The 25,549-nt window shown below is 45.0% G+C and overlaps 1 protein-coding gene across 2 annotated transcripts in view; it reads left to right on the top strand.

Annotated features, from left to right (window-relative positions):
• Positions 1–25,549, top strand: part of DOCK1 (dedicator of cytokinesis 1) — a 528,830-nt gene that overhangs the window by 390,892 nt on the left and 112,389 nt on the right. For both annotated transcript variants that reach the window (XM_082855005.1, XM_082855004.1), the window contains exon 30: positions 20,604–20,682. In XM_082855005.1, coding sequence (XP_082711131.1) covers positions 20,604–20,682 — 79 coding nt within the window. The remainder of the gene's footprint in view (positions 1–20,603; positions 20,683–25,549) is intronic.

Below are 25,549 nucleotides of genomic sequence, written 5' to 3'. Positions count from 1 at the left end.
ATTCTGTCAGTATGGTGGGCAGAGCAGGAGTCCCCCTAAGATGCACATACCCCAACCCCCCGATCCTGTGAATACCTTAGGCTACATGACTGGGGCATCTTAAGGTTACAGACGGAAGGTGGAAAGCTGGAAGAGGCAAGAAGATGGAACCTTCCCTAGAGCCTCCAGAAGGAATGCAGCTCTTCTGATACTTCAATTTTAGCCCAGTAAGATCCGTTCTGGACTCTGACCTCCAGAAGTGTGAGATAATACATTGGTGTCGTTTTAAACCACTAAGTTGTGGTAATTTGTTACAGCAGTCTTAGGAAAGCAGTGCACTCAGGGACATCGCTCGACTTCCCCTGTCCCCTTGGCCTTGCCTCTTTCCAGCCCGGGCCAGGTAGGGGTCCGGGACTCCCGGTGACGTCTGCTTGTGGCCCTGAGAATAAATCAGCCCGAGCACGGCTGTCCCCTCCTCTTGTTTTCACTTGACATTTGTGGATTTCTGTCTAAATGGCAGCTTCATAAAGATGTTCTTTATCTCAACGTAAAAACGTAATCAGACGCATTACAGTGTAAATTCGTGATGCTGCTTCACACTTCGGGCAGGTGGGGTGACTCAGTCTGGAGCAGAGAGAAAGGTGTTTATTCTCCTTTGCACCCTCGGCTCTTCAAAAGGCTCCGCCCTCCTCTCCAGGGACCTTCCCGAGTTCCCCTCCACCCTGGGTTCCCCTTTTACAGTGTTCTGCCCGCTCCCTGGGGTGGGGACGTGGGGAGCGGAAGGCTGGGCAGAGATGACCCTCGAGGCAGAGCCCCTGGTCTGGCCACGGATGAGGGCTTCCCCTGTGTCCTTCACAAATTCTGGGTGCTCAGATGTTATCGAGTCACTCCACGTTAGAGCCCCAAGAATCTCAGGAATAATCCGGCCCAACATGTGCCGTTATAGGGGTGACTTCAGCCACTTCCCGTGGGTACAGAGTCCCACCTATTCCACCCGTCCTTCCCTCCCACGCCTTTTCCACATTCCCTTGTAAAGTGGAGAATGACGACATCCGCCCCTGCTTTCCCCATAACCTGGAGCTCTGTGACCCCCGCGAGGTTACCCCACCCCCCACTGACTGTGGTGCCCCCCAGTGGGAGCAGCTGCCCCCAGTACCGGGCTGTGTGACTGCTGCTTCCCACAGCGTGTAAACTAATGTCTCCTGGGAAAACTGGAGACGTGACCTTCCCTGCAACCTGGTCTGCCAAGCAGGTTTGATATGTGGAAGGCTCTGCTCCCACATGCCCTATGGCCCCACGCCCTCCTTCCCCAGCCTCTCGGGATGTCCCCTTCCATCAGGACCGTCTCGACCATGCATGCTCCTGGGGCTTGAGCCAAGTGCGTGTATTTCCTTTCAGCCAGTTGTGGAAAAGGAAGGCAGGCTGTTTAAACTGTAGTTTCCCTCATGTATCTTGTAAAGGCCAAATCTGAGTTATCTGTAAAGGGTACCTCCATGGTAAGGCCAGGCAGCTCCGTTACGTGTGTGGGTGCCTCCTGCATGTGGGTGCCTCCTGCATGTGGGGTGCCTCCTGCATGTGGGTGCCTGTGTCTGGGCGTCAGCCTCCGCCTTCTGCACACCGTGTGGCCAGTGAGCCGTGGGGCAGGGAGAAGGACGGGCCGTCATTGGGCTTCCTGGCTCTGCACCTACTGTCTGGGCAACCTGGGCGAGGGCTGATTTCATGGTTCCCACCTGTGCACTGTAGCGAGCACATGAGCGTACAGGTGAGTCCTGGCACAGTAGGTGCTTGTAAGGGTTGCTTGATCAGTGTCACCTCCCTTGTCCTTGCATGGGATGAGCAAGAGGTGACGTTTCTTCGACTGCATGTCAGCATCTCAGCCGGTGTCCGGGTCTCTCTCACTGACGGGTGGTGTCAAGGTCAACTGTGGAATGATCCGCCATGCAGCTGAGTCTTATGCCATCTCCAGGGTGAGGGGTCGCAGCAGAGGTGGAAAGAAGTATTTCAGGGAGGATGCTGCTTCTTGAATCCTGAGGTGGGCGGGGTCCTTCGGCTCTCCCAGCTTCGCTGTGTGTTGTCACGGGATCAGGAAGCAGCAGGTCCACGGAGACATTCTCCAGGCCCTCAAGAAGTGTGTTGTAGATGTTGACTCAGAGGACACTTTATGGGAAGAGAAATCTGCTTCTGATGCCTTCAACCCCTGGACCCGAGATGACAGCGAGGGGCTGAGCAGAAATAAACCGTCTCAAATTCAGTTGACAACCTGGCACCAGCCACATCTCCTGGGAGACATGAAGCAGACATCACCGTCACCCCCTGTCATCTCAGACTTGCCATTAATTGGGCATTCGTTAAAGTAACGTGTCGATACTAGAATTTAGAAACGACTGGAAAGTAGATTTCAGAGGGGGGGCACCTGAAGAAGACAGCTCTGATTGGCCCCCACTGAGTTTCCAGGGCAGGATCGGGGACCCCTATGTACACCATCTCCCAGGCAGCATTGTCTCCAAGCCCGTTTTGCAGATGTGACAGCTGAAGTCCAGTCCAGGGCCCATCATGCCTCTGTTTGGGGGAGAGCAGTACTATTGGGAACTGACCGAAGGCACGTTCTAGGTTCTTTTTCATAGATACTGTGAGCTGTTCATTAGTGAAAATGGGTGAAAGGTGGCTGTTCATTAGTGAAAATGGGTGAAAGGTAGCTGTTCACCACTTTGCTACCAAGTTATAGTGAAAGTGTCAGGTCGAGGTCTGCCACACAGAGACATCTATTAAGAAACGCTTTCTGGGCTTCCCTGGTGGCACAGTGGTTGGGAGTCCGCCTGCCGATGCAGGGGACACGGGTTCGTGCCCTGGTCCGGGAGGATCCCACAGGCCGCGGAGCGGCTGGGCCCGTGAGCCATGGCTGCTGAGCCTGCGCGTCCAGAGCCTGTGGTCCGCAACGGGAGAGGCCACAACAGTGAGAGGCCCGCGTACCGCAAAAAAAAAAAAAAAAGAAGGCACACATTTCCCAAAAGAAAATAATTTCTAACAATTATTCTTCTCACGCTTCTGCTTTCGATCAAGAAGAAGCTTAGCCAGAGCACTTGCCCGAGCAGTCTTCTGGAATGTGGTTTTCTGATTAAAGGTTGGTGACCAGCTGTCTGTAGTAGCACTTAGAATTTATCCCTTAAACCAGCACTCTCTGATGAAGTACTTGAGCATAATTTTCAGACCTCCTAACACTCACCTTGAGCTTATTGTGTTCCAGCAACTGTTCCAGGCACTGTACACGTTTTAGCTCATTTAACCTTCACCACCTAGCAGGTCGATTACTCTTGACACCCATTTCGTGGAGGAGGAAACCAGCTCAAGTTTGCACAGTGGGTCAGTGGTAGAAGCCAGATTTCATCTCAGGCTGTTTATTGTTGGAGTCCCTACTCTAACCGTTGTGCTAACCTGCCTCTCAACACTAACCAAGGCTTGATTCTAGTCTTCCAGTCTCGTGGCGAGGCTTTTGATGAGGGGGAAGCTCAGGGTTGCTTGATGGCTGTGGTTGAGGACGCGAAGATGCTCACTGTTCTATCCAGGAAAGAATAAACAAGATCAAACGGTCTTAATAGTAAAAAGTAAACAGATTTAAACAAGCAAGTAGGGGAGGATTAATTAGTTTACAGAGAGAAAGTAGTGGAAACTGTTTTTAGAGATTGGAATAGGTGATTACATCTTTTCTGCTTGAAAATCATTTGTTTAAATAATAGGTCAGGACTTCCCTAGTGGCGCATTTGTTAAGAATCCGCCTGCCAATGCAGGAGACACGGGTTGGAGCCCTGGCCCGGGAAGGTCCCACATGCGCGGAGCAACTAAGCCCGTGGGCCACAGCTACTGAGCCTGTGCTCTAGAGCCCGCGAGCCACAACTCCTGAAGCCTGTGCGCCTAGAGCCCGTGCTCCGCAACAGGAGAAACCACTGCAATGAGAAGCCCACTCACCACAAGAAAGGGTAGCCCTGGCTCTCCGCAACTAGAGAAAAGCCCGCACGCAGCAACGAAGACCCAACGCAGCCAAAAATACAATAAATAAAATAAATAAATGTATAGAAATAAAAAATAAAATAAAATAAAAAATAGGCCATATTTTCAGCTTTGTGTGGGCACTACCTTCACTGTTGCAACTTGTAAATGAATGGGCATGCCTCTGGGCCAGTAAAACTTTATTTACACACACAGGCAGACGAGTGGACTTAGCCCATGGGCTGTAGTTTGCAGACCTCTGAGATATGATACTGTCCAATTTTATATCTCCTTGCTTAGGGTTATAACACGGGCATGGGAAATTCTAGTTCTGTACTTAATGTGCAGGACCATGCTACTCTCGCTAAAAAGAAAGCCTCATTTCTTTAGGATAAATCAGAGGAATTATGTAAATAAGAATGGCTGTTGAGGTGATTTTTATGGACTGTATGGGGAAGAAAATCATTATTCAGTTCTTGAGCTCTTGTGTTCTGGGTTGCTACACTGAATCCAGCAAGCAAATGAGCTTGGAATCAGACGGCATCCTGGGCTTGGAATAAGGTTATGCCTGTTAATAGAAAGTGTCACTCGGTGGATTGCAAACAAACGGCTTCTGAAAGAGCCACTTCATTCTTGCAAGACCTGGTTCAGGTTGGTATTTCGAGTTTTAGCTTCCACCGACCTCCCCTTCACTAAGCTGAGTCTTTTATCTTGTCTCAGATACTCAGAACAGCATGGCAGCCAACAAAAGAGAGAATTCCATGATGGCAGCCACCCCCCGCCCCCCGCCCTCTCTCTCTCTCTCTCTCTCTCTCACTTGCGGAAGAATGAAAGTGGGACCCAGAAAAAGCAGGTTGGCATAGAGGTTCGTTGTTCCAAGTGGTCAGTGAGGGTCCTTGGAGAATCTCCTCTGCTGGGGCGTGGATGGGAGTATGAATAGGATACATTATCGTTCCTGTGCCTGTGCATCGCCTGGAAAAAGGGATTTTTGCAGATATAATTAGTTGATCTTAAGATAGGGAGATTACCTGGGTGGGCCTCATGTCGTCCCAGGAGTCCTATAAAAGGAGAGTCTTTTCTCTGGCTCATGGCAGAAGGAAGTGGGAGTTTGAAGCATCAGAAGGACTCAAATGCTGATGTGATGACGGCCACATGAGAGGGAATATGCAGGTGGCTCGTAAGAGTAGAGAGGGGACCCCCGCTGGCAGCAAGGAAATGGGGGCCTCAGACCTACAACTGCAAAGAACTGGCTTCTGCCTGTGAGCCTGGAAGTCAAGAGCCTCCGTGTTAGAACCCACCCTGGCCAGTGCCTGGACCAAGGCCTTCTAAGACCTCGAGCAAGGACCCCACTTAGCCTGCAGGGAGTTCTGACCTGTGGAACTGTGGCATAATGGTTGCTGAAGCCACTACATTTGTGGTAATTCGTTACACACCAGCAGACAACCTACCAAGATGGCGGCGCTGCCCAGGGCAGGTGGCCTTCACGTGATGCCTGTCCAGCCGGGAGCTGGGGATGAGCTGCGGCCCTGGGCTGGGACCTGTCTCTGCAGCACTGTTAGTCTCAAAACCTGCGCGTGAACCTCACCAGGCCACCCTTTTCCGTCTTGAGAAGTTGCCCCTTCCATGACAGTCTTTGGCGCTGCCTGGGCTGCTCTCCGTGGACGCAGATAGTGGAAGAAAGTTCCATACACTCAACCATTGAGTGATGAGAATTCTAAGCCCCAATAAAATCAAAGACCTGAAGTTACAAGACACTCCTGTTTTCTAAGAGCTTCAACAACACCTGAGCTTTCATGAGCACTGATCTTGTAAAATCTCCTTTGCTCGCTACAAGCTGAAGAGCTCCTCAGAGGCCTCTTTGGAAGCAAATAACAAAGAAGAGGACAGAGATCTTCATTTTTTGTATCTTTCTCACACTCCCGATAGCACCTGCCAATTACTGAGCAGCTAGAATGACCCAAGCCCTTTGCAGACACTGACCCCTCTATCTCCCCCACTCACAGACCTCGATAAGGAAAACTGGAGTTCAGAGGTGTTCATTCACTTGCCCAAGGTTGCACAGCCTGAGTGATGGGACGTGATTTAGGCACAGAGCTCTCTGAGGGGTACCCCCCCCCCCACCACGGAGAGGCCCGCCAGCCTAGTGGGAGGGAAACTAAACGAGTAGTGAGTAGAAGAAGCCGAACACCAGTGAGGAGGGAAAATGTGGAAACACCGCCAGCTGCCAGGTGCCTGCTCCACGCACACGTGCAAGCACCCAGCCCCCTGAATGGGCAGAAAACCTTGTCCCAGTTTTTAGCCTTTGGCAAACGAACCTAAAGCAAATTACATTCGTTTGCTAAATGATGACAGTGCCCATTAGCAAGTCATGAAAATGAACCGGGATAGATTCTGGGCATAGCTAATATATTCTGAGTGTGAAATAGCTGGAAAGAATCATCCCCTTTGTGTAACTATGCTAGTTTCTCTTAAGATTTTTTGCTCTGGGCCCTGCAGTTGGCTCAGAGCCTCTGACCACTTCATGTTTTCTTGGGCTTACTAAGCGGATTCAATTGTACTGTATTTTATACAAGATACACTGCTGAGTGCTATAGGGAATGAAGTGTCAATGGACTTGCAGTAGATTTGAGACATGCCCTGTTAGGTGACCACTGTCATGTGTGACGTTAAGTGAGAAATGATGTTCTAGGATCGTAAAGGCCTCTGGGCGGATGGTGGTTGTCACTATCAGCTTTCTGTTTATTTATATTCACACTTTTTTTAATGCCCCACCTCCTCCCAAAATAAATCTGAACAACCTGGCTCTCTGGGGAGGAAAATTCAGAAGTTCTTATTCCCAAGTTGGTTCTTCTTCATTTGTTGGTTTATTTTTGTTTGTTTGTTTTTAAATCATGGCACTGCGTCATACTGATGATGGTGGGGTTATGAACAGAAAAATCAGGATTCCCCCTGCTGCAGTTTCTGGAAATACTCTGTTCTCTTCCCTTCTCATGTTTTTCTTTCTTTTTTTTTTTATTGGGGTAAAATTTGCCATTTTAACCGTATGTATGGGTACAGTTCAGTGGCATTCATTCCATCCACCTTGTTGTGCAACCGTCACCACTATTTATTTCCAAAATGTTTCGTCACTAAAAAGCGACTCTTGAGTCCTCATTTCTACCACCACCCCCTACTCCCACATAATCTGGAACTCAGAAAATACTTCGGTGACAGATACACACGCTCTTACACCCTGGAAAGCATGTCTTCCAGGGCAGTCGGGGAGTATGGCTAAGGGATGGGTCAGTGGTCACACCTCCCTCCCGCTTCCTCTGCCCCCTAGCCTACCCACCCGTGGCTGTCCTTGGGCAGATCCACCATGGCTGTCCTGACGCCTCTAGTTATAATCACGGGAACAACAGGTGGACCGTGGGAGAGGAAGGAGGAGGCTTGCCAGATGGATGCTGGGGTGCTGGTGGCGGGGGTCTCTGGGGTCAGCCAGGACCCTCGCTTATTCGACGTGGCTGATTCTAGAATAGAGATATGCCTGTCCCTTGCATGGCCCCTCCACCAATGGAGACATCTCCCTTCTTAGCATTTGCTCTTGGGCCTTCCTGATGTGTCTGTCTTGGGGATTTTCCCCCTTTACCCAGGATGTCCCTAAATCAGCCAACACTTATTTTGTGATGTTGTGTGATGTTGAAATAGGTGAGGCAGGCAGGATTGGGGATGGAGAGGAAGTAGAAGAAGAAAGTATTAGAGAGTAGAGGGAGAGGGTGGCTTTATACATTTAAAAAACTTGACCCTGAAATAAAACTGTTAGTTAGTTAGTTGCACCTGGAGGCGCACATGGAGGGAACCTGCTGACTTTGGTTTCCAAATCGTTTTTCTCCCAACTCTTTTTTTTTTTTTTTTCCCCCACACCTCGCGGCATATGGGATCTTCCCCAATCAGGGGTCGAACCATCACCCCCTGCAGTGGAAGTGCAGAGTCTTAACCACTGGACTGCCAGGGAGGTTCCTCTCCCAACTCTTGGTAACACCACTCCTAGGCTCAAATAAGGAAGCTGTTTTCTCTAAGCTCTGGAGGGGGCTTTTTAACATCTGTTTGATCAACAAGCTTTATTTTCTGATGCCAAGAAACCGATGAGAGCCCTGGCTCCCTCCTGAAATAGGTGAAGAACTCTCCAAAAATCTGTGTAGAGGACAGATCAGAACTGAAGCACAGCTTTGCAGAGGTTGGCAAAACTTTCTGTTAAGGGCCAGGTACCTTTGCAGGCATCACTGTTCAACACTGCCTTTGTTGTGCGAAGACAGCCATAGAAAATCCCTCATTGAAAAGATGTGGTTGTGTTCTAAGAAAACTTTATTTATACCACCTCACACCCATTAGAATGGCTACTATCCAAAAACAAAAACAAAAACATAAAAACTCAGAACAGAAAAACGCAAGTGTTGGCAAAGATGTGGAGGAATTGGAACCTTGAACTGTTGGCCAGAATGTAAAATGGTACGACCGCTGCGGAAAACAGTATGGAGGTTCCTCAGAAAACTAAACATAGAATTACCACCTGACCTAGCAACTCCACTTCTGGGTATAGACCCAAAAGAATTGAAAGCAGGGACTTGAAGAGATATTTGTTCACCCATGTTTACAGTAGCATTCTTCACTGTAGCCGAAAGGTGGAAGCAACCCAAGTGCCCATCCATGGATGAGTGGATAAATAAAACGTGGTATTATCCATGCAATAGAATATTATTCAGCCTTTAATAGGAAGGACGTTCTGACACATGCTACAACATGGATGAACCTTGAGGACATTATGCTGAGTTAAGTAAGCCAGACACGAAATGACAGACATTGTAGGATTCTACTTCTATGAGGTCCCTAGAGTAATCAAAATCCTAGAGACAGAAAGGAGAAGGGTGGTTGCCAGGGGCCAGGGGCTGGAGAGAGTAGAGAGTTACTGTTGAATCAGGACAGAGTTTCTGTTTTATGAAAAGAGCTCTGGGAATGGATGGGGGTGATCGTTGCACCACAAGGTGAACGTATTTAATGCCACCGAAACGTGCGTACATTTAAAAATGGTTAAGATGGTCAATTTTGTGTTACATGTACTTTACCACAATTTTTCAAAGCCTTTATTAAAAAAGAAATCAAAAATCTTTTTTACAAAATTAGGCTGTGGGGAACCTTGCCTTGAAGGATGGGAGAAATAGTTGTAGGCAGCATGGGAAGAAGCCAGGGGTGGGTGTGTATTATTCATAACAGTAATTGATGCCGTTCATGAGACAACTGCCGCATCACAGACATGGAGACGTCAGAAAAGCCATTTTCCATAGAGCGACCCACCCTAAACCCTCCAGCCCGTTGGGGCAGAGGTGCTTCCTGAGCATTAGCCCGGGCTGTGGCGCAGGATGTGCCTGGAGGCCGTGATGACCCATGAACTCTGTGTACGGCAGGCACTTGCTGCCCAGATGAGTTAGAAAAGAGTTTGACAAGAGAATGTGTTTCAAGTCTTTGCTGTAAAGTGCCTTAAATGTTAAGGGTCTTAAACCTGGGAAAAATTAGAAAACATTTCTAAAAACAATAGGGACCACTATGAAAAGGCTACACACTGTAGGATTCAACAAAATGACATCCTGGAAAAACCACATCTATGGAGACAGTAAAGATCAGTGGCTTGCAGGGGCCCAGTGGGAGGGGGAGGGTGGACAGGCAGAGCGCAGAGGGTTTTTAGCACAGTGACACTATTCTGTATGATACTGTAATGGTGGAAATGTGTTCTTGTATATTTGTCCAAAGCCGTAGAACGTACAACCCCAGGAGTGAGCCCTAATGGCGCTCTGCACTTTGGGTGACGATGATGAGTCGATGTAAGTCCATCAGTTAGAATGCGTGTACCGCCCTGGTGCAGGATGTCAGGCGTGGAGGAGCCAGCGGGGATGGGGAACGCTCTGTACATTGCATTCGATCTTGCTGTGAACCTAAAGCTGCCCTTAGGAATCCAGTCTGTTTAAAACTAACAACAATAATAATAATGTGGGAGGGGGGCAGGATGGGGGAGAGTGGAAGCCACCAGGAGCAGAAGGTGGTAATTGTTGAAGCTGAGTGAGGAGTACGGGGGTCTCTTTTGCTGTCTACTTTTGCGTATGTTGGAAATTTTCCTCCATACATTGTAAAAGGAACACGGTTGCAGGGTTATACTTGTATCATGCTGACCTCACTGACCGACGCTCCTAAGGAAGGTGGCATAATTGTGACCAGTTGTCACCTTGATCTAAGCCTACTGTAAGGAACATGGACTTTTGCTCCTCTGAGCTTTCGTTTCCTTATTTGTAAAATATTAGGTAATTCATACCCCACAAGACCTGTGAGCATCACACACAGTGATGTCTGTGAAGTAACAACACTGCCTGGAACACACAGGGTGCTCAGAAGATGCTTTACCAGCAAAGCAGCAGAAGGTTAGGCGGGTGGTCAAGTGGCAGAGAGCGGTGGTCGGTCCCGCCACTTTCAGGATGTCTCGCCTTCAGCCCACAGTGGTTCATGCACAACACGCACTGTTTTGGCCGGAACCCGAGACAGGAGACGGACTGTGCCTCTAGAGCACCAGTGTGTTGAGCATGAGTCAGAGCTGCAGACCAGGGCCCACAGATGTCTGCTCCAGGAGACCCCCAGCAGGGATGAGGCCTTCTTAGTCTGGAGCAGACTCTCCCTGGGAATTCTCTGTATTCCTGGGCCTCGCGGACTGAGCCCACTTCTCCCAGATCTGTGGATCTCCCAGAGCTGGCCAGCAGAAAGGTTCAGAGCAATTTGCATTTTAGTTAGGAGTCTGATGGATGTCGAAGCCTTATTGATTTGAAAAAGAAATGAGGAAATCTCACGCATTCAGGAAACAAGGGCGGCCGACCCTTTTGTCTTTCTGGCCTCTTCCCTGCTTTCAAGTCCTCAGGGCCCCCATTGCCTACCATCAGAGGTGCAAATTCTGCACCTTGGTGTCTCCAACCTCTCACGGCCCCAGCCAACTCTTCCAGCCTCATTCCCAGAAAGTTCTCATGACACTGGCCTTCCCACTGTTTCCCAAGTTGCAGAGACTGGGGGCGGGTGCATCACTTCACCTCGAGACACACCAGGGTCTTTCCTAGAAGTCACTTCTCTGTGCTCACGTGGTCTTCGTTCCTCACCCAAGATCCCACCAGGGGAAGTGGCTGATGCTGTTTAGACACTGACTTGATGCCATGCTGCTTGTGGGAGATGCCAGGAGACCAATCAGCTGGAGGAAAGCATCCGTCCCTTGGAACTGAAGTGACAGCCTCTGCACCTCTTTCATCACTTCACCTGAAGTTGCCTCTCCTTCCCAGCATTCCTGAATGATGTGGAAAAATCATTTTCAGGCAAATTTCCAGCCACGATTCCTTGACTTATTGTTCTGCAGGGATAGGATGTGTCGCTCTGCATTTGTTGCCTTTTGTCTAACCACTTTGGGCAAAACATTTTGTTAAAAGATGCAGATTTCTTTTTTCCCCCCAGAGCGACTCTTATGTGAATGCCAGAGGTATTTAAATGCCCTCATATTGAACTGTACAATCTAATTATACAGCTTAAAGGAAGTTTAGAGAAGGAATAAGAGATGCCCCACAGCTTCACCATTTGAGAAATGGGGCTTTGCCTTGCACTGGAAGCTCAGGGCATCTCTCGATAGATGTATTTCTCTCTGTAGTAATAAGGCCTCTCATCTTCCACTTGCATTGGCAGCAAACACTGGGTAACAGATATACAGAAATGCCTGTGGCCCTGTCATAATAAAGTCATTTTAGGGACTGTAATTGTGCCAGGAGCTTCTAGGAGTTAAATTGGTTTCTGATTATGTTCCACTTTCTAAGTTCCCTTCTTCTCAGTTAACACATAATTATTTAGGACTGTGCTCTTTTGGTCACTCAGCTTTCCAAGAGGTAGCTTTGGGGGACGGTCCCCTGCTGGAGCTCACGAGGCAGCCTTGGCCCTTTTGTGCAGGGATACAGTGGGGATGTGGGTGAGAGGCAAGGCCGGGGGATGGCTTCTGGAAAACGCCTGTGGTTGGGAGACTTGGAAACCGGCAGCTGCCTCCTCAGAGCCTCGCTCCCCCTCACCCAGCCTTCTCTCGAACACATGCAGAAGTCGAGTCACGGGGCTTGTGTCCCCTTTTCACCAGATGCTACTTAGCATTTTGTAAAGTGTCAGCCGAGGCCATAGTGTTCAAATGACTTTGAATTAGGTGGCGGTACATCTTCCTTACCGTTAATCTCAAAGGTAAAGGAAAAAAAAAACCTGAGATTTAAAGTTCAAGATAGTTTGAGGCCCCATAGTTTAGTACCTTTATGTATTGGTTGAAAATAGGAGAATCTCCAAAACTTGGGCACCTTTTGAAGGTCTTCTAGCCAAATGTTTACATGGATGTAAAGAGAGAGATATGGATGGGTAGATAGATAATAGATAGATGGTTAGGTAGATGGATAGATAGATAGGTAGGTAGGTAGACAGATGATAGATGGATAGATGGATGGATGGATAGATGGGTAGATGGATGGATAGGTACATGGATGGATGGATAGATAGGTAGGTAGATAGATAGATAATATTTGATAGAAATAATTAGATTAAGACTGTAATTGGATAAGCCTGTGTGTGGAGCCAATTAAACTCGTATTTGACACCGTCAGGAATTACAGCACAGCATTTTGTTTCCAGCGGCAGCTCGCTGTAGTTAAATGTCCATGTAGAAGAGAAGGAAGTCAAGGAGAATTTCCTGGGCTTTTTTGTTTCTTTGTTTTTAATTGTATGAGCTTTGGGAATGAGTGATCTCTGTGTCACCAGGCCCCCAGATTATTTAAAATGGGTAACGTTGTGACGAGAGGGGTGAAGGTGATGACTGACTCTCTGGACACAGGAAGGAGTCGGTTACCAAGCAGAGTGAGATGGAGTTCTTTCCATGGAGCCATTAACAAGAAAAGGTGCGGCCACTGGTCTTGAATAATTTGAACGTCTACAGACAGTACATCTAGACCTTAGGGCTTCTGAATCTTCGGGGGATTTGCCTGTGGCTCTCTCTACATTATTTATTTTGTGTGTTCGGTTTTACCTTTAAAATGTTTAGATTATAAATAAATCCTTTCATGGATTAAAAATGATTGAAAAGAGCTCTGTGAAATATTGGCTTGCCCTTTTTCTTAATCATTTTGACCGTGTGGGACAGCATCCATGAAGGCATTTAGTTCTCACACCATTAGCTTCGATTTTTAGAAATTACTCCATGCTCGTGGCTCAGAACGAGGCATGACTTGCTTGGTGCACATCTCTTCCACTCCCTCTCTTTTCTGGCAGAGTCAAAGCAACACCTGTCCCAACTGCTCCCTGCCTTCTACCCACCGTGTTCTCGGTCCCCTCACTGCAAGCATCTCGTTCTCGTGTTCTTGGGAGCTGGGAACATTATGAACAGTAGGTATGACCTCTGTTCACTGGGTCCTGACATTTATGTACAGTAATGTTGGATGGAGAGAATAAAGACCAATGCAGATTGCCAGAGGGTGGATTCCCCCTCCCCTCTAGAGCAGGCTCTGAGTGTGTGTGTGTGGGGGGGTGGGTGGGTGTGGGTGTGTGCGTGGTAGGAGTTCCTGGACAGACCACTGGCTCTGAGACATCTGTTAGTGCAGTTATAACATGATGCTCCCTTAGATCAGAACATCTCTAACTATGCACAGTGGTAAGATGTGCTTTGGGGGATCCTGATGTGTAAAAGACGAGGTTCCCTCCATTAAGGAACTAGCTCCAGAAGTGGAGGGGAGCAGTACACAGCCATAAATGCCAAATGCCTAATGAGAAGTTCGGTTATCAAGAACCTCTAAAGAGCTGAACCCCACAGTGGAAAATCTACTTGGAATGCAAGGACTCCAGGGAGAGCTGGGGACTACCAAATATTCTAGCCTCCTGAGCCCTCTGATGTGGGTCAGGGCTTGATCTCCTGGGCCAGCTCATCCATCCGTCATCCATCCGTCCATCCATCCATCCATCCATATTCATCCATTCATTCTTTCCTGTGGCTAATACATAGTGAACATATGTGATGTGCCGGATGCCAATTTGGCATTGCAGACACGCGGGTGAATAAACAGGACCATTTGGGAACAGTCTGGAGGGCTTCTCTGTCCTTGAGTGCAACTCCAGCGGTGCCCAGCGTGGACAGGGTCACCAGGGACGCAGAGCAGAGCCCACTTGCACCCCATCCTCCCTCTCATTGCTCCCCGACAGAAAAGACTTGCTCTTCCCCTCTGCTGAGCTGGGCTGAAACCCTTCATTTCAGACTAGTAAGGCACCCTGCTGTCCCATCGCTTGACTTAGCTCTGATGCTTCCCATAATCTTTGACTGAAAGCAGATTGTTACGCACACGTTTCTAATGTGATTTTCTTACTTATTTCCCGCAGTTTGATGGTTATTAGAAATAACTCATGAATCACAGCAGATATTAAATATTCTTACCTAAAAGTTAGCCTCTGTTTATGTTTCTTTTTGCCTAGTTAATTGATTTGTGTTCAGGTGGACTTGGAACGTTGCTAAGATTTTAATCCTATCAAGTGTGAAAGGTAGGATGGAATGTATGTGTGTCCTGGGTGGCTCTGCAGAAGTGAGGTGGCCCTTGATACCTGTAGCCTGAGTGGCGCACCTCTGTTGCAGCATTGATGATGGTTTTTATTTGATCATCTCTTTAGTTTTTCCCCTACAACTTGTATTCTGTGTTGTTTGTTTTTTTGTCCTGGCTTTTTAAAAAATTTATAGCGACTCTAAATTATAGACTCTCTCTCAGCATTGCCCCTTCTCAGTTGTCAGTTCATTAAAAAGTTTCTGCTCAGCCTTCATATTATTTCAGAATGGCATCTTTTTTAAAAAGTCATTTTGAGCAATATCTTTATTTAACTAGCTGAAATTGTTCCAGAGCTTAATTAGAAGTAGCATCTTGCAGCTGTTTGGGTGCTATCTTGAGGCACAATAATTAGCCCGTAATAATAATGCATGTCCAAGTGAACTTGTCGTTATTGTCATAGAGGGCTGAAGAGAGTGGCTTCCTTAAAGCTCATAAGGACTCTGGGCTGCGCCAGTGAACGGCCAATTCCTGAAGCTGAAGGAAAAGTTAAGGGGAAAAAGAAAATGTCCCCGGCTGGAAGCCTGGTGGTTTTGTGCTGTCTGACAGCCCCTCTCCGCCCCATGACAGGAAGTTGTTTTACTCCACTGACACTTGGGGCGTTCCTCCGGTTGCTGGGGTCAGCGCAGCGCACCTCCCCAGGTGCTACGGAACACAATTGCCAAGGGTCACATGGGCCGGGTACAGCATCTTCTCTTGAGCCATGCATCCCGTACTTCTGAGGACCGAACATGACACGGGCAACCTCAGCCCAAGACTGGAGGGCTGATTAGGGTTGCCAGGTGACCTGTATATAGGAGGCGTGTCCTGGATCTAGTGAGTTTGTCCTGGTGCTGGATTAATTTGTCAGGATGCCCTCAATGCCCTGTATTCAGCTTTTTTTTTCAATAAATTACGAAACTCAGCCAGAAGAGCTATTTTTCCAGTTTAACTAGGCATCTTATAGTGGCAGAATCTGGCCACCCTATGGCTGATGGATATGCTGCTGCCCACTCCGTGCTCCTGGTTAGTGGACAAGCCAGCGCGCCCATGCCCCTCCTTTAATAGTCACTTACAGCACCGATTCCTCCTTTCTGGTTATGTCTTAACATCCTCAGGGAAGAATTCAGATAACTCCAGCTATGGTTTTCTTCAGCCACTAAGACAGCAAACTCCGGCACAGGTCATTTGTCACGCTCGTTTTGGTCCTGGATCCCTGATAGGTCTCTTAATGAAATGATGTCTGCAAATCCTCTTTCTTTGAGCTATGCCAGAGAAAGCTGCATGATAGCGGGTGTTGGACAGGAGGTGATGGTGGGAGGTGGTGATGGAGACCTCCTTAAAGCCCCAGGTGGACCTTCCCCCTCTCCCTCCTCCCAGGCTAACTGGCCTTTAGTGGCTCTGGGACTGTCAGGACTGGGGAGCTTCTCCAGGCATGCATAGCTAAAGAGATCCTGTCGTCAGAGAGCACCACTTCCTAGTAAGTAACCTAGATTTCTCTTACACTCTGGCTGCTTCCTGCTGTCTAAACAGAGGAAGTGTAATGAAGTTTATTATCTGCGACCTAATGCTCATCCCTCTGGCGTCCTGCCTTTGTGCAAAGGGAGAAGGGTCATTTGAAAAGAAGTATCAGGACTGAGCTCTGTTGTTGTAAACACTCTGCAGAGTAATAAAACAAATTACTGAACAAACAACCTTGTGAAACACTTAGTACTCTGGAGTCATTTGTGACAGCCCTGAGCTGTAGAATACATCCCATCACAGGAAAGGAAAGGTCAGGGTATGGAAGGCTGTGATATTTTGTCCTGTGTTCTTAACATGGTGCCTTATCAGTGAATCAGTGAATTAAAATTCCTTCTAAAACTCTTGTCAGGTTACTCTCATATCTGCTAAAGCTTTTTCATTTTATTTAAACAAGTAAACAGTGACTAAAATTAGCATTTGGCGTATAGGACAAATGATACTGAAGTAAGCCATACGTCCAAGCTTGATGATATTTCACCTATCGATAAAAAAAAAAAAAATGCCCCCTGCCATATCAGTAAACAAAGGATATTGCAGCCAGCAAGCCATCACATTATAGCCACCCCTGTGGTGAGCCCAGAGTGAACTCAGGACGAGAAAGCACAGGATACTGGCCCCAGAGAGCTGAGGTGCACATCAAAGGAACGATTTCAGTGAGCCCAGACTCTTACATCTTCCCATTTATGAAAAACACTAAATTCCTTAACTTGAGATATCTGATTTTCTTTTTCTTTCTTTCTTTTTTTTTTTTTTAACTGGAGTATAGTTGCTTTACAGTGTTGTGTTAGTTTCCGTTGTACAAGGAAGTGAATCAGCTGTATGTATACATATATCCCCTCCCTCTTGGACCTCCCTCCCACCGCCTCCTCCATCCCACCCATCTAGGTCATCACAGAGCACCGAGCTGAGCTCCCTGTGCTATGCAGCAGGTTCCCACTAGCTATCTATTTTACACATGGTCGTGTATATATGTCAGTCTTAATCTCCCAATTCATCCCACCCTCCCCTTCGCCCCACTCCGTGTCCACATGTCCGTTCTCTAGATCTGCATCTCTATTCCTGCCCTGCAAATAGGTTCATCTGTACCATTTTTCTAGATTCCACATATATGCTTTAGTATATGATATTTTTTTTCTCTTTCTGACTTACTTCACTCTGTATCACAGACTCTAGGTCCATCCACATCTCTACAAATGACCCAATTTCATTCCTTTTTATGGCTGAGTAATATTCCATTGTGTATATGTACCACATCTTCTTTATCCATTCATCTGTCGATGGACATTTAGGTTGTTTCCATGTCCTGACTATTGTAAATAGAGCTGCAGTGAACACTGGGGTACATGTGTCTTTTTGAATTAGGGTTTTCTCAGGGTATATGCCCAGTAGTGGGATTGCTGGGTCATATGGTAGTTCTCTTTTTAGTTTTGTAAGGAAACTTCATACTGTTCTCCATAGTGGCTGTATCAATTTACATTCCCACCAACAGTGCAAGAGGGTTCCCTTTTCTCCACACCCTCTCCAGTATTTATTGTTTGTAGATTTTTTGATGTTGGCCATTCTGACTGGTGTGAGGTGATACCTCATTGTAGTATTGACGTGCATTTCTCTAATAATTAGTGATGTTGAGCATCTTTTCATGTGCCTCTTGGCCACCTGTCTTCTTTGGAGAAATGTCTATTTAGGTCTTCCACCCACTCTTTGATTGGGTTGTTTGTTTTCTTGATATTGAGCTGCTTGTATATTTTGGAGATTAATCCTTTGTCAGTTGCTTCATTTGCAAATATTTTCTCCCATTCTGAGAGCTGTCTTTTAGTCTTGTTTATGGTTTCCTTTTCTGTGCAAAAGCTTTTAAGTTTCATTATGTCCCATTTGTTTACTTTTTTTGTAACATCTTTATTGGAGTATAATTGCTTTACAGTGGTATGTTAGTTTCTGCTTTAGCAAGGTCCTTTTTGACCCACCTCCTAGAGAAATGGAAATAAAAACAAAAATAAACATATGGGACCTAGTGAAACTTAAAAGCTTTTTGCACAGCAAAGGAAAATGTAAACAAGACTAAAAGACAGCCCTCAGAATGGGAGAAAATATTTGCAAATGAAGCAATTGACAAAGGGTCAATCTCTGTTTGTTTATTTTTGTTTTTATTTTCATTACTCTGGGAGGTGGCTCAAAAAAGATCTTGCTGTGATTTATGTCAAAGAGTGTTTTTCCTATGTTTTCCTCTAAGAGTTTTGTAGTGTCCGGTCTTACATTTAGGTCTTTAATCCATTTTATTTTTGTGTATGGTGTTAGGGAGTGTTGTAATTTCATTCTTTTACATGTAGCTGTCCAGTTTTCCCAGCACCACTTATTGAAGAGGCTGTCTTTCCTCCATTGTACATTCTTGCCTCCTTTGTCAAAGATAAGGTGACCATAGGTGTGTGGGTTTATCTCTGGGCTTTCTATCCTGTACCATTGATCTATATTTCTGATTTTGTGCCAGCACCATACTGCCTTGATTATTCTAGCTTTGTAGTATAGTCTGAAGTTGGAGAACCTGATTCCTCCAGCTCTGTTTTCCTTTCTCAAGATTGCTTTGTCTATTCGGGTCTTTTGTGTTTCCATACAAATTGCAAAATTTTTTGTTCTAATTCTGTGAAAAATGCCATTGGTAGTTTGGCAGGGATTGCATTGAATCTGTAGATTGCTTTGTGTAGTGTAGTCATTTTCACAGTATTGATTCTTCCAATCCAAGAACATGGTATATCTCTCCATCTATTTATGTTATCTTTGAGTTCTTTCGTCAGTGTTATATAGTATTCAGAGTACAGGTCTTTTGCCTCCTTAGGTAGGTTTATTCCTAGGTATTCTTTTTGTTGCAATGGTAAATGGGGTTGTTTCCTTAATTTCTCTTTCTGATCTTTCATTGTTAGTGTATAGAAATGAAAGAGATTTCTGTGCATTAGTTTTGTATCCTGCAACTTTACCAAATTCCTTGATTAGCTCTAGTAGTTTTCTGGTGGCATCTTTAGGATTTTCTATGTTACAGAATCACGTCATCTGCAAACAGTGACAGTTTTGCTACTTCTTTTCCAATTTGTATTCCTTTTATTTCTTTTTCTTCTCTGATTGCTGTGGCTAGGACTTCCAAAACTATGTTGGATAATAGTGGCAAGAGTGGACGCCCTTGTCTTGTTCCTGATCTTAGAAGAAATGCTTTCACTTTTTCACCACTGAGAATGATGTTTGCTGTGGGTTTATCATATATGGCCTTTATTATGTTGAGATAGGTTCCCTCTATGCCCACTTTCTGGAGAGTTTTTTTTATTATAAATGGGTGTTGAATTTTGTCAGAAGCTTTTTCTGCATCTATTGAGATGATCATATGGTTTTATTCTTTAATTTGTTAATATGGTATATCACATTGATTGATTTGCATATATTGAAGAATCCTTGCATCCCTGGGATAAATCCCACTTGATCATGGTGTATGATCCTTTTAATGTGTTATTGGATTTTGTTTGCTAGAATTTTGTTGAGGATTTTTACGTCTATATTCATCAGTGATATTGGTCTGTGTACTTTTCTTTTTTTGTGATATCTTTGTCTACTTTTGGTATCAGGGTGATGGTGGCCTCATAGAATGAGTTTGGGAGTGCTCCTCCCTCTGCAATTTTTTGGAAGAATTTGTGAAGGATGAGTGTTAGCTCTTCTCTAAATGTTTGATAGAATTCACCTGTGAAGCCAACTGATCCTTGACTTTTATTTGTTGGAAGATTTTTAATCAATTTCAATTTCATGACTTGTGATTGGTCTGTTTATATTTTCTAATTCTTCCTGGTTCCGTTTTGGACAGTTGTACCTTTCCAAGAATTTGTCCATTTCTTAGTAATCTTTTGAAGTTCTGACTACCTGGTCTTTGTTGCAAAAACTCCTGTGAATCCTGGCCCCACCCTCACCTCTCTGGAGTCGTCCCTCAGAGCGATCTGAGATGCTGTGTCCTAGGCTTAAGTCCTCAGTTTTGTCCGCCGAATAAAACATAATTCTCACCTTTTAGGTTGTGCATTTTTTTCCAGTCGACATGCCAAACCATTCCAAGCCTGACAGTGTGTAATAGTGCTTTCAAATGCTTCACTTTAAAAAGCCAGCTAAGCAAAGACCAATTTGGTAACACTGATACATTGTGACTTGAGAAAAATATTTAATTTGCACCTTTTCTTTTTAAAAAAAATTAGGGTTTTTAGTGATATTTTTCATATGTTACTTTCACGCTCTGTTATTTTGGTCTGTTTCTTTTATTCTGCATGTTTCCTTGATTAATTTGGAGAACATCTGCATATAATTCTCTGGGCTTTTCACTGGCAAAACCTCACAGCTTTTCACAGGACTTAGAGAGTTCCCGTGCCAGACAGTCTTGGATTGTAGCTAGTTGAAATGCCAAACCTCCAAAGGTGCCAGAGCAGAAGTGTGTAATTATGTAATTTTCTCTTAATCTTTCAGAGTCTTTCTGCGAGCGATTAATCAGTATGCAGATATGCTGAACAAAAAATTTCTGGATCAAGCCAACTTTGAGCTGCAGGTAAGAGAAGAGGTAGACATGACCTTTGTTGAGAAATCATGTTAAAACAAATTGCTGGTCTGAGCCCATATCTTATATTTCTAATCCTTGAACTTAAGTTTTCCCATTTAAGGTGTGGAAATGGAATTTACAGTGTGTGATACTGGAACCGGAGGATTGAAAATGATGCCTTTGGGCTATTTGCTCAGTTTAGCGAGGAAGGAGATGGAGCTGTTTCAGAGTGAAAGTCTTGAATCAGAGTGACAAGTAGGGCCTCTCTGAGCAGGAAGGCCACCACATCTCAATTGGTGAGGCTGCCGAGATAGTCTCAGACCATCCTAATGTGATGAGGGTCAGCCCAGGAGGAGAAGTGGGTCTGCATCACTGAGCCCAGCTTGCTTGTAGATGTAGGTTTTCCCCTGATATATTCTCTTCCGGCTTTGTGCTGCCCCAACTGGCCTTTACCAGGCAAAAGGTCCCAGCCCTGCAACACCCCTGGGCTGTGGTCAGCTGATCCTTCCATGTGGCCCTACTTCTCCAGTGCTTCTCCAGTGCATGGAAGGATCAGCTGTGGTCAGCTGATCCTTCCATGTTGGCCCTACTTCTCCAGTGCTTGTGGAGTGCGTGTGTGTGTGTGTGTGTGTGTGTGTGTGTGTGTGTGTGTGTGTAAAAAGGATTGGTTTTTCCCTGGCATGATTTCTTACTATGCATCTACTATTTGTGACTCTCATTTCTACTGGACTTCGGATATATTTCTGCTAATCATGATTTTGCCATTATGTAGTTTCATTTACTAAAGTTTGCAAATAAAAGCATCCAAATGCAAACAGGTTAGTTTCCTGGGTGGGATTTTTCACTGAGAAGGAACCTGAAGAATTTATGTATACCCAGAGGGTGGTCTGGCTCAAAACTGAGTTACCAGAGAACAAAAATTAGACAACCATCTACCTTCCCTTTTGCATGGTCTTCAGAAAATGTAGAGCTAATGTGCTACTCGGTTTATTAGATTAAGTTCTTAAATGCCTAGGCCCTATTTCTTGTATCATTTTTTTAAATTAAAAATGTTCTATCGTCATTTAAGTACCTAGTAGTACATCAGGTACTGTGTATTTGGAAATGTTACTTACTATTTTTCACAATTTTAAATGTTTTATTATTTTCTCTGCTTAATGTTTGTTTTCACACGTCCTAATGCACAGATACATGCATGTAAAATATTTACGCAGTGTAAATCCACACGTCGAATAAAATATGAAAGGCCCCTTACCACCCTTTCACCCTTTTCTCCCTCTGCCGGGTAACTTTTTAAATAATTGTTGTGTGTTCTCCTTGAGGCTTCTTTAAGCATTTACAATTGACCCTTAAGCAATGTGGGAGGGCGGGGTGGAAGGTGATTAATCTGAGTATAATTCGACCAACCACTATGTAGTACTGTAGTAGTTACTACTGGAAAATATCCACCTGTGAGTGGACCCGAGTAGTTCAAACTCGAGTTGTTCAAGAGTCAGCTGTATCTGGACCTAGACCTGCTTTCTTTTTTTTTTTTTTTCATTTTAACATCTTTATTGGAGTATAATTGCTTTACAATGGTGTGTTAGTTTCTGCTTTATAACAAAGTGAATCAGCTATACATATACATATGTCTCCGTATCCCCTCCCTCTTGCGTCTCCCTCCCTCCCACCCTCCCTATCCCACCCCTCCAGGCGGTCACAAAGCACCGAGCTGATCTCCCTGTGCTATGCTGCTGCTTCCCACTAGCTATCTACCTTATGTTTGGTAGTGTATATATGTCCATGCCTCTCTCTCGCTTTGTCACCATTTACCCTTCCCCCTCCCCATAGCCTCAAGTCCATTCTCTAGTAAGTCTGTGTCTTTATTCCTGTTTCACCCCTAGGTTTTTCATGACATTTTTTTTCTTAAATTCCATATATATGTGTTAGCATACGGTATTTGTCTCTCTCTTTCTGACTTACTTCACTCTGTATGACAGACTCTAGGTCTATCCACCTCATTACAAATAGCTCAATTTCGTTTCTTTTTATGGCTGAGTAATATTCCATTGTATATATAGACCTGCTTTCTTTTGGTTTTGAACGTGAATTGGGTCGTGCCAGCCGTGGTTTTCACTTCTATCATATTCCACAACATAAACGTTACCAACATCGGTGCAGGCATTCCTGCACTGATAGCCTGCAGGCTATTTTCAGTTTCTCCCATTTCCAAGCAGTGCCGCCATGAACAGTGTGACACACGCATCTCAGTGCTGCATTGCTATAGAACAGGTTCCTGGAAGCATAATTGCCAGGCTTGACTGGTAAGATATTTTAAGCTCCATGGACACTAATAAATTACCGACCTAAAACGCTCTAGCAATTTGCAATCTCACCAGCCTTCTCTGAGAGCAGTCATCGTCTAGAGTCTTCTCCCATACCAGTTTCTTTAAAATTGTTGACTCTTGTTTTTATTGGTATTTCTCTGATTGCTAGTTGGGTTGGGAGTACTAACTGGCTGTGAGGATTTCTAGTGTGAACTGTCTGATCATCTCCTCTGCTCGCTGTTCTCTTGGGCTATCTGTCATACTTTTTTGTAAGTTGGAATTCTTGATATAGCCTAGTCATGGGTTTAGGTTTATTGTATAGAAATATTTGATTTTTCTGTAGTTAAATGTGTCAGTTCTTTTATGGCTTTGGGGTTTTATGTTTTGCTTGGCAAATCCATCTTTGATTATAAATTTAACTATTCTTTATGTAGATAGTCTCTGATAATACCTTTATAGTTCTGCTTTTTTTTAACTTTCCAATGATTAATCCATCTGTGATTTCTTTTTTTAATGATTTTTGAAAAATTGAAGTATAGTTGATTTACAGTTGTGTTCGCTTTAAGTGTACAGCAAAGTGATTCAGATACACATATATATATATACATAAAATATGTATATCTATATTCTTTTTCAGATTCTTTTCCATTATAGGTTATTACGAGACATTGAATATAGATCTCTGTGCTATACAGTTGGTCCTTGTTCTTTATATGCATCTGCATTTTCTATACTTAGTGTTAGGGGTCAGAGTTTAACTTCACTTTTTCCCACATTATTTTATTGTCGACAAAAAATTAGTCAGTCTAAGAATTGGAAAATTTAATTCAAGCTGAATTTGAGGATTATAACCCAGGAAGAACATCTCAGAAAGCTCTGAGAACTGTTCTGTCAGTTAGAAATCAAGACACACTTATATAAGTTTTTTTGAGACAGAGGGTGGTACATCAAATGACATATTATTGACAGTTTACATAATCCAGATCTAAGTCATCCACTTGGGTCATGTGACCCCTTACAAGGTCAAGAAGGGATGTTGTCTTTTAAGGAGTTGTCTTGTTGATGCGAGGAGAATGTTTCTCTTTATGGTTGAGCAGCTATTTTCTGCTGATGGGGGAGGTTTGGTCAATGCCTAATAGAGATATACAATGCACAGTGAGGGGAGAAAGGTGTCCAAAGGGCAGAGAAGAATTTTTATGTTTAAATAACGTATGAATTTTATTTCACATTATAAATAGTTTCTTCTTTCCCAGTGATTTGAACTGCCACTGAGGAAACTCTTAATTACAAATGCATGTGGGTACAGTTCTGTTTTCTGTGTTATCACCTATGGGTTTTATACCCAGCTAGTATAACCAGGACTTCCCCGTTAGTGTGTTATTGCAAAATTATCTTGACTCTTTCTGCTCATTTCCTCTTCTGTGTGAAATTCAAAATCACCTTGTTAAACTTCTTAAAAATGCTGTCTACATTTTAACTAGAATTCTGTTGAATTCATAAATAATTGTAGGGGAAATGTAACAGCATTTCGGGGAATACGTGGCAGTATTTATTTTTTCCCATCCCACACAGGAATATTTAGGCCTTTTTCTGTGTCCTTCATTAGGTTTTCTTTTATCCGTGTAGGCCGTGCCTGTCACGTGAGATGGCTGTGTGTTTCAGGTGTGACTGCGGTGGGTGTGGGCTTACTGGTTATCGCTGAGCTTGCGCATTGTTTCTTGCATACGGTCCTCTGGACGCTCCCTTCAACCCCAACACCTTGGCTGCAATGAGCCCTTTTGGCCTTTGTCCCTTGGCAAGTGTGAAGTGCATCTGATTGTTCCACTTTGGGGGGCTCCCACCCTCCCACCCCCAGGGGGAGGCTTGGGTGCCATGTGGCCGAGGCCGCCTTCAGCGTGTGGTCCAGGCAGCGGCCGCTCCCACAAGGTGCATTTTTATGTTCTAACATTCCCTGCACAGTTCTCTCTCCTGACACTTCCTTCTCCTTTAACTAGTCATCCCTGTGGGCTGCTACTGCTTCCCTCTGTCCCTCCTCAGTCTGCTTCTCATTTCCAGCAAGTATGGTACGAAGAACTTTTTTTCTTAACCTTATCCTAGTGAGCTGCCAGCCTGACACCCTGTCACCTCCCCAGATCCGTAGTATATATTTCATACAAACAGAGACTGTCCCCTGCCTAACTAGAGTAAGAATACCAAAGGAAACTTATATTCTCATCACCCCTAACCAGTCCTCAGACCACATTCAAGTTCAGTCGTCCCAATCCCATCCTTCAGAGGTCAGCATCACAAATGCCGTTAGTTGTCACATCTGAAATCATGCGTAGCTTACAGGGTTTGTTTTTTTTAATGTTTGTACTTTTATGTGATTTTTTAAAGACTTTATTAATGACAGTTTCAAGTTCACAGCAAAATTGAGAGAGAGGTGAAGAGATTTCCCATAGACCCCCGCCTCCTGCACACGAAGCTACCCCACTATCAACATCCCCCACCAGATGGTACATTGTTACAACTGATGGACCTACCCTCACGCATCGTAATCACCGAGTCCTTACTTTACATTACAGTACACT

The sequence above is a fragment of the Leucopleurus acutus genome (assembly GCF_964270905.1).
Source record: "Leucopleurus acutus genome assembly, chromosome: 14".
NCBI lineage: Eukaryota > Metazoa > Chordata > Mammalia > Artiodactyla > Delphinidae > Leucopleurus > Leucopleurus acutus.
This window is presented reverse-complemented; position numbering and strand designations above follow the sequence as displayed.